The sequence below is a fragment of the Sturnira hondurensis genome, unplaced genomic scaffold, assembly GCF_014824575.4.
Source record: "Sturnira hondurensis isolate 20B ecotype Veracruz unplaced genomic scaffold, ASM1482457v3 Scaffold0024400, whole genome shotgun sequence".
NCBI classification, from domain to species: Eukaryota; Metazoa; Chordata; class Mammalia; order Chiroptera; family Phyllostomidae; genus Sturnira; species Sturnira hondurensis.
The window spans coordinates 4,818,682-4,828,481 of NW_028097031.1; the positions used below are offsets into that span (position 1 = coordinate 4,818,682).

Here is a 9,800-nt window from a genome sequence, read left to right on the forward strand (position 1 = left end):
ATGTTCTCCCTACCACAGATATAACTTTTTCAGTGCAGTGTCAATTCACTTAAAGTGTTTTCCCAAAGGCTGAGTGACCTTTGCCCTTCCTGGGTACGTCTGTTCGTTCATAAACACTGAGAGGTTCGTCCACCTTCAAAGCACAACCAGATGAACAGAACAGTTCATCTTTTCTTTTTTTGCCTCTGTGGAATGGGTTAATACCTTGGGACATAATTTTCTAGGAAGTTCTAAGACACAAGCAGAGCAAACACAGAAGGAAAAATGCCAGTATTCTGGTCTCATGCTCGGACACAAGACGCTTACGCGCAGCAGAAAACTCCGTTGAGGGCCCTCCCTTCCATGTGCGTGAGAGAGTGCTCACTCATTGGCCGGATCAGTGAGATGGCCTTTGATGACCTAACAGGGTCATAACGCCTCTCCGGACAGTTGTCCTGTTTCTCACTGAGCCGTCACCAATGTGTCCTTGTGAAGCCAACCCCAACAGCTTATCCCGTTGACATTCAGAGGCCCTTCAACACACACATTCAAACTCTGAGAATGAAAGACAGGTAAATATCAAAATAGATCTTAAGTAAGTCTTTATTCCAAATAAGCTACCTATGCAAATATTTCCTAACAAAGTCTAGGGCAGCAGTGCTGTCTGTGCTGAGACCCTGCCAAGCGAGCTCGCCGTTCTACTTACCAACTGATTTTAAAGGGAAACATTCAAAAGTGTCACTTAGAGCTGACATTTCCTGCCAAAAATGTACTCTTTCCCAAACCTCCCTAGAAGCAATTTCCTACTTTAAGTTAAAGACTCATCAAAGTCACTGCACTTACTTTAAAATAAATTCCCTCTGTTGCTTATTTTTGACATTTTATACACCCAACAACTACATTGTTCTCAGTTTCTCTTATGCTTACCACAATTAACATTACAACAATTATTAATAAAAAAATTTCCACGCCTTGGATCTTCAAAAATCTTACAGAGTTGCACCTCTATGCTAACATTTTAGACAAACAATATTATGTTCTTTTCCTCAAGAGGGTGATAAATACAGGCATGGAGGATGCTGGACTAACAACTGCTTACAAAAATATATAAATATTTACCTTCACACCTCCCCCAAGTAGGCAAAATACTTCCCAGCCCTCCTGGTCCCACGCGGCTTCCTTGAGAACCATTTCTGCCCAGGACACCCTTCCGCTGGGTCACCTGGGAACCACATGAGCGGCCCCTCAAACCTGCCTCGGTGCAGGGCTGCTACTGAAATTCCTCCAGCTCCAAACACCCCACTTCCTTCAGGGACGGTTTTGATTTTTCCCAAAGTAAAAAACAAAACAACAATTAAATTCCCCTGATGCTACCACAAGACCTAAATATCACACTCCCTGCCCCACCCCCACTTCCTCTCGCCCAGAACTCTCCCTCCATCCAGTATCCCAACTCGAATGTGCGCCCGAGGCCAAGAACGTGGACCCGCAGTGGTCTTCAGTGGGAGCCTTCTCTTTGGCTACCCGGCCTGCATTCCCTAAATTGCATTTCTATTCTTCAGTATCACTATAAATAGTTATTTAACAAATCTATATGCATCAAAATGTTTAACAGCTATCTAAATGTTCAGTCCCGTGCATTTTTATGGGTTGTTAGTAGCCTGCTTTTTTCCTGGACCCACCCCGAATTGTGCTCGGTCTCCAAACTTCACGTACGCTATAACCAAAACAATGCCTACAATGTTGGCCGTGTGTCCATGGTCCTTACAACAGTCCCCTCCGGGCAGCCCGGTCAGCGTGGACTTAGCCGCCTCATCGCAGGGGTCCGGGCAGCATTCTCTTTCCCCTTGCCTTGTGTCACCGCACTGCCGTCCCCCGATGCCATGTCATGCTCTGAAACAGAAGGCATGGATCACTCCAAAGTCAAGTGCAGTTTGTCCGTCCCCGCATTGCAGTGGGTTTGCCATGATACCTTGCGTGGATTCGGAGTCTATGCGAACCAGATTCCCTTGCGCCCTGTCCTTGGCGCCGCCCACTTAAGGAAGCATCCCCCAGAACTGTTTCTCCTCACCCACCTGTCACGCCTACCATCCCCCGACACTACCACACACACGCACTTTTCTCTTCTCCCCCCGCACCCCGTATTATCTCACGCCACCGAGAGAATATCAGCTCTCAGAGCGCAGGGGCTGTGCATCGTTCGCAGCTGTGCCAGTGCAGGGAACAAGGAATCGAGCGGGCAACCCAGGAAGACATGTGGGTTGAGCAAACACTGCAAGAACGGATCTCTAAGTGAGACTTTTATACTCCCCAGTAGGAGGACAGATCAGCGCCTCGGTGTGGCTCCAGACGGCAGGAAGCAGACCACAGGGCGAGCTTTTTATAAAGACAGTGCTTGCTCTCCATAAGAAAAAAGTTTGTAACAGAATTTTCTGAAACGAAATTGTTCTCTGCGTCTCAGAGGAGGGGGGAGGGGTGGTGCTCCGGCAGCGCACGTCCTGAAGTGGAAGACGGTGAACTGAGTGCGGCCTGTGAGTGAGCAAAACCTTCCAGATGTTACCACCCCCCACCTCGCCCCCCCAAAAAAGCTGCTGGGAGAATTCCCAGTCTTGGGCAGTTGGAAAGCTCCAGAGAGAGAGAGCACACACCAAGGGGAGAGGACACCAGGAGGCTCACTTGCCCAGACAGTTGTGGCAACAGGTAGGAAGTTGAGAAAGCAGGCCCCGTCTGGAAGGGACCCGTGGGCACCCATGCGGATGAACCTTGGAGCCGGGGGTAAAGGCTGACTCCAGCCAGTCCGTGCAGCCCAGGAAGTCGGCACCTGGCACCCCCTCCCCATGGTGATGGGCGGGGCCTGAGCCTAAGAACCACCAGGACCACGCAGCCTGCAGCCTTTGGGGGTCCGCCCTCCCTGTGAGCCTGGCTGGGGTGCACCAAGGCGCCCTGTCTGGTCATCTTCTGTCGCTCCCTTTAGCTAATACAAAGAAACACCTTGGGTCAGNTGGAAGACGGTGAACTGAGTGCGGCCTGTGAGTGAGCAAAACCTTCCAGATGTTACCACCCCCCACCTCGCCCCCCCAAAAAAGCTGCTGGGAGAATTCCCAGTCTTGGGCAGTTGGAAAGCTCCAGAGAGAGAGAGCACACGCCAAGGGGAGAGGACACCAGGAGGCTCACTTGCCCAGACAGTTGTGGCAACAGGTAGGAAGTTGAGAAAGCAGGCCCCGTCTGGAAGGGACCCGTGGGCACCCATGCGGATGAACCTTGGAGCCGGGGGTAAAGGCTGACTCCAGCCAGTCCGTGCAGCCCGGGAAGTCGGCACCCGGCACCCCCTCCCCATGGTGATGGGCGGGGCCTGAGCCTAAGAACCACCAGGACCGCGCAGCCTGCAGCCTTTGGGGGTCCGCCCTCCCCGTGAGCCTGGCTGGGGTGCACCAAGGCGCCCTGTCTGGTCGTCTTCTGTCGCTCCCTTTAGCTAATACAAAGAAACACCTTGGGTCAGGAACCGCTTTTCTTCATACGTGTCTAATAAGAGTCCTGATATCTAATTTAGAGAGAGAAATGGTTTCCTTGTAACTGCCGTCCCCAGGGTGTCTATCTATACGGCAGTCCTGGTATTCACAGAATCTGCCCACTCGGGCGTGGGTCGGCCCTGAGTGCAGAGTGGGGATGAACTGGGACCCCGGGAGCTCCAGGGATGAGGGTCAAGGGCGCTGGCCGCTTCCCACCCGCATCCTGGACACCACCAAACACTCGCTCACGAGGGACTCGTTTTTCTTGGTGGAAGAAGTTCAAGCACAACCTTAAACGGATGGGATATGAACGTTGTTCCTTCAGCTCTTTTTAGCTTGAGGTTGTAAAAAAGCAAAATAAGATCAAAGAAGTCGCAGGTGTCTGAGGCAGTCAGCGGTCCTCACACGGTAGGCGTGAAGCCCGCAGCAAATGTGATCAAGTCTTTCAAAACCCCAGGTCTCAGGGTGAGGGTTGGTGGTCGCAGGCTCTGGAGGGATGTGAGGAATGGGGGCGGGGGGGACTGGGGTTTTATCTGGGACTGAGGAGAACGTTCTGGAACTATTTAGAGGTGGTAGCCACTCAGCATTGTGAATATCCTAAATGCCACTGCACTAGTCACTTAAAAATGGTTAATTTCATGTGAAACCACTTCAATAAAAAATTGGGTCTTAAAATGCAGTCTTCTCCCTGTTTGGTTTTTGAGGATGATAGGGACAATCCATAAGTCTTTAAAATGTTAATAAGTGATCTCAATTTCCAGATCAAATATTCACAAAGTTGCTCACCTAATAGGTTAAAAGGGGGTTTTATTTCAAATTAATGTTTAAGGGGATAGCCACACTGGAAAATAACAATTCGCTAAAAGCTCAGCATTTCCCCCTTTATCTTAATGTATTTAGCTGTGCCTCTGTGCAAGAAGGGGGTGGGACTAGGGAAAAAGCACCTTTGCCAAATAAATCAAATTTTAATTAACTTGAACTGCAAAGGACCAGGAAAAAAACTAGATAGAACGGATCTGGATGGTCCAGTACTTAGATACAAGGAGGGAAAATGTGTCGCTTATTGATACTGGAAGTTGCTGTGGCTACAGGTGGTTTACACGAGCCGCTCTGATTTAACGAAGCTTTACTGAGCTGGCCATTCATTCAACAAGACAACCAACGGCAGACACAGCAGCTCCCTCTGGGCTGGGTCTTCTCACATCCCAGCAACCTGGGTAAGAAGCACCTGTGGCCTAACAGGCAGCGTCTGAGGAACCCTCCTATTTCCTCCAAAGGATTAGAGCTAATTCCCGAATTTCAATCAGATGCTATCTCCTTTCTGCTCCAAGATCCATTTAAAAAAAAAACGTGCTGGAAATTATTCCATTTACATGTGTTCATTTGGTTTAAAACAAAGTGTTGTATTTACTATTGTGGCTCTCGAACCCCCTCCACTCAATAAGTTCCTCGGAGCGCTGTTTCTACGTGAAGTCGGGAGGTGGGAACAAGCTCCGTGCAGTGCGTGTATAAAGCAGATCACTGAAAAATTTGAAGAACTTTGTAGTCTTAGTTGGTTTTTTTATTACAGATTTTTTTGGTAATTGATCTTATTTATGTTCCTGAAAACTGGGTAAATTTTATGAGAAATTATAGAATCTTCAAAACTGTTAATAAGATCTTTTTGAAAATAGCCACCCCACCCCAACCCAGCACCACCCGTGTCCCCTCCGTGAAATAAAGGGAACAAAGTCATTCAAACCGATGTCTCAGCCCAGCGTTTCCGCTGGAACCAGCTCTCACCTGTGTGAGACACGAATCTGTCGGAAGGCTTGGTGGCCGCGTATTGGAAGAAGGAAAATCTCAGACACTTGCCGGTCACCCTGTCACAGATGCCCCACTGACAGGAGCAGGTGTCCTTGCACCCCACACCGAAGGTGCCGAAAGGGCAGTCTGTGGGCAAAAGAAGGCAGGGTCAGAGGGGGTGGGTCCCTGTGAGCAAACCTGGTGAATCTTGACGGTGAGTTGTAACCCAATTCTCCAAAACAGCCAGACTTGGAAAGTCGAAACTTTACATCACAGCTGCGGGACCTGATGAACTAAAACAGACAACAGAAGCATTCATGGATACACAGGACAGATTGACATTGGTCAGAGGGGAGCGGGGTGGCGGGGCTGGGTGAGGAAGGCGAGGGGACCAAACAAACAAGCCAACAGACTCCTAGACCCGGACAGCAGCGTGGTGACCACCGCGGGGAAGGGGGTGGGGGAGGTGGAAGAGAGGGGTACAGAGTGGCGGGAGGAGGCTTGACTTGGGGTGAGGCACACACAGTACAACATACGGATGATGTAGAGCAGAACTGGACACCTGAAACTTATAAAACCTTATTAACCAGTCACCCCAATCAATTCACTAAAATATATACATTTTTAAATGCGAAATCACAGACTAAGACCAGAGAGTGGATGCCTCCTCGGCTGAGTCCTGCATCGAGGTTCAGCTGAACACAGCTGCCTGTCACGGAGACCCTGGACCCAGCCTAAATCCCGTCTACTTTCCACTTGGCTGCCAGGAGGCAGTGTCTCGCAGGCTACATCGCTGACAGCTTGGGAATGGTGGGCAACCGACCAGACATGGGCTCAGCTCCTCAGCAGGTTAACGGGGGCTGCTGCTTTGCACCCACAGACAGCCGGCTGTTTTCAAGGCGCAGGAAAGGACTCCCAACTCGCCAGGGGCTCGGAGGGCTGCCACCCCAGCTCTCCATGAAGAACTGGATCCTCAGTCCTAGCCAGTGCCTATCAAGTTCATTGTCAACATGGCAGCACAAGTGACCCGACCCCCCAGGTGCTAAGAGGCTTCAATAGTAAACCCTCTGGGGAATTGACCTCCAAAACATGAAATGAACGAGCAAGCCAAGAGTTTATTTATACACCTACCAAAACCTGAAAGCTCTGAGAGCTTCAGGGATTTCACGCTTAAGCTAAAACTGAGAAAAAAGAGGACAGATTCATTTACGGAAAGCTCGTGGTTCTTGGGAGACGACAGCACCGAACACAACCCAGCACACTATATTCACTCTCTTGACGTGAGAATGGCCCCGTGAACGCACAGTCACGCACGGGTGGGGAGTCGAGCTGCAAGGCATCCAAGTCCTTAACACTCTATTATTGCACGGAGCGAGGTATAAATAAAATGTGTTTTCAAAGGAGATTTAGGATTGCTCTCTGCAGCAGCGGACAGATGACGGGGAGCCTGGTGTTAAGCCGTGGCCCCTCTGCAGGGGAAAAACAGTCAGTCCCTCCAGGGGCCGCTGCAAAGGCTGTGCCGAAAAGCCCACAGGACTGGGATTTGACTGTGTCCCCCGTGGCACAGGAGACTAAAACCTGAGCCAGATTCGCAGCTGCAACAGCTGTTTGCTGTTGTGTCCCCTGGGCAGACACAGTGGGCATCCAGTGAGTCAGTGTCGGCAGGCTGCTGGTTCGCTGGGCCACCCGGTGCAGACCCGCGAGTGTTCAGAAAACACCTGACATGCAGCGGACGAGACAGCGCCCACACGGGCACTCTGTGGAGGCAGGGGTTCGCCTGCAGCAGAGTCTATGCCTCTCTCTAGCTAGAGTCTTGGAGGCTCACACACGCTCCCTACTCCCAGCAAGGAGAACACGCATCCCGAACGAGGCCGGCTCACAGCCCGAAGGGTGCCCAAAGGAGCAATCCTGAACACCTTTCTAAAAAACACATCGAGTCACCCAGGGAGTGCTTGAGACTCGATGCCTCATGGCACCTGTCTCACCCCCACACGGCGCTCCTTCACCGTCACGTCTACAAGGACGTCCGCGCTGAGAGACAAAGCAACGCACTGCGCATACTCGCGGAGTCCTCAGTGTGACGGTGCCGATCGCCCCGATTTCCTTGAACGGAGTCCTGTGTTCTTGGTGGAGAAGTCTGTAATTTATGGAAAACTTACACAGGCCCTGTGCAGCCAAAAGAAACGTGTGTGAACCTTCACCAAAGAAAATGTTCCCTTGATATCCCATCCCTTACTGGTTATAAACAAAAACTAGTAAAAAAATTCCCCTACTAGTTCAAACATATGTTTCCTAAACTGGGGCACGTTTGGGGATTAAAAGGTGTTTGTCTGAAAGGCAGGAGAATTAATGAATCGGCTCTTACTGCGTGATCATGAGTCACAAAAGCACACTGTTGCATTAAGTATATAAAATATGAGAATTGTTTAGGATGTTCCCAGTCCCCTTGACAATGTAAAAGCTCCCTTGTATTATGAAACTGATGAACGAAGCTATAGCATGTGTTACATCTTAATAATGCTCTTCACAGTGGATCGTGCACACCCACAGCATTTTTATATAAATCATCATTCTTTTGATTCTGTCCATTTTAAGCATGTTAAACATTTTAAACTGTAATCACTAAGTTTGGAATCAGTTCTACAAACGCTTAACTGTATTGCTTGGCTGTAATGTCAACCGGATGAGTTCTTTCCTTACATCTGTAAGACTGCCAGCCTCGCTCTTGACAGACATCCAATTTTTATTTTTCTTGCCTGTGTTTTACACCATCTGCTATTTTTCTGGGAGACCAGAAACCTTCGCAAGGCGGAGTAAGGCCTGCCCCCTACTTCAGGGTGCCCTCTGGCCAGAACGGGAGTCCGATGACTGAAACCCACCCCTGGGTTCAGGAGAAACGTTGGATCCTGAGAGCTGCCCTCCATCCTGGGGACCCTCTCAGAGTCAAAGACGCCCCAAACCCAGGGCGGGACAGCCCTCCGTGAGCTCCCAAGTGCACGCTCTGTAATCAGCGTTTGCAGGAGAGAGAGCCCCTGAGCCACCAGGACAGGTCACCAACGGGCACCTGAGGTTCTCCACAGAAGGGGGCAGCACAATCTTCCGCGGCAACTTTGTAAAAAAAAATCTCCCCGACAGAGTGAGTGACGTGATGCGCTCTTCCTGGGCTTCCCTGACACTGGGGTCGGCTGCCACCTGCAGAGTCAGCCTGTCTCCCTGCGCCATGCCTGCCTGGTCCGGGTCCCCAGCCCACCTGCCGTTCCCCTTCGGTCCGAAGGAGGGAAGACTCCCCGCCTCCCCTGCAGGAGAATGCCCCCAGGACGCCCAGGGCAGGGGAGCGAGGCCCCTCTTTACCTTTGCAGATACCAAACTCGTCGCCGAAATCGTCCTCCTCACTGTAAAACTGACACCTCAGCCCCGGGCCGCACTTGACGCCGTCCATGCCCGACACGGTGCGGTAGCAGGTCTCCCCGCGCCGGGCTGCGCACACTCGGCAGCAGCCGCAGTCGTCCAGCACCGTCCTCTCGCAGCGCAGGGGGCTTTTGCACGCGTCCCTGTCGCAGCGCTCCGGGCAGTCCACCGCGTACTTGGCGCTCCAGGCTGCCGCGGCCCGGGGCGCGGGGACCAGGGGCGCGGTCACCAGGAGCGCGGCCAGCAGCGGCAGCAGGCTGGCCCACATGCTTCCCCGCGAGTGGCGCGGCTCCTCCGGTGGTCTGGGCTGCGGGGCAGCGGCCGTCCGTCCCAAACGGGGGCTGAGCCTCTGCCTACACGTTTGTGAGCTTTACGCGCGGCTGCCCTCGGGCCGGCCGAGCCTCCGTCTGCCCGTCACCAGTTCCTTCCAGCCGGCCGCAGCTCGGTCCCCTGCAGGCTCTCTGGTCCCAGTTCACGAAGTCCAGGATGGAGGCTGAATCAGCGCGCTGCTGCCATCCAGGAATTGAGAAGCCCAGGCTGATGTCATTTGTTATGTGTAGACGGTTGTTTTGCGCGCGGAGTGAAAAACTCGCGCACATCCGTCTGCAGAGCCCAAGGACGTCGGTGGAGGAGGGTAAAGAAGGTCCCTGCCCTCCTCCAGGACGGGGAGTGCTGTGACAGCAGCCGGCGGGCCCTCAGGGTGTGGGTTGTCCCTGGGTCTCACAGACACGACAGCTCCTGGAATCATCCGGACGGAAGAAGCTCCTTTTGGAGAGTAAACAAACCTTCGGTATTTCCCCTCAATACACAGCTATGAGGTCACTTGGGAGAAAAAAGGGTTACAGGGTGCCTTTTCGATACTTAGAAGAATATATTTTGAAAAGGATTTTTTAAGACCCTCTCTTCCTTCCCCCCACCCCTCCCCTCAAACGTTATTTGTAAAACCATTCCCTTCCCACGTATCTAAGCCTATTAGGAGTTAGCTGCGTTTCCAGCAAGGTGCACAGGGTGGCTGAGAACGCCCTTCAGATCAGCCCAAAACCACGAGAGAGGTGAGATGCTTCGGGCACTTCTCCTGGGTTACCCAACTCCGGAAAAGCTTATCCCTCGGACCCACAA

At 51.9% G+C, this 9,800-nt stretch overlaps 1 protein-coding gene across 1 annotated transcript; it reads right to left on the reverse strand.

Moving 5' to 3' along the window:
- Positions 1-564: 564 nt before the first annotated feature.
- ESM1 (endothelial cell specific molecule 1) lies at positions 565-9,359 on the reverse strand. The gene is made up of 3 exons (XM_037038528.1): positions 8,625-9,359; positions 5,271-5,420; positions 565-1,872 (listed from the first exon to the last, which is right to left on the reverse strand). Exons 1-3 carry the CDS (start codon positions 8,947-8,949, stop codon positions 1,772-1,774), a joined length of 576 nt encoding a protein of 191 aa, XP_036894423.1. The 5' UTR covers positions 8,950-9,359; the 3' UTR covers positions 565-1,771.
- Positions 9,360-9,800: the final 441 nt, after the last annotated feature.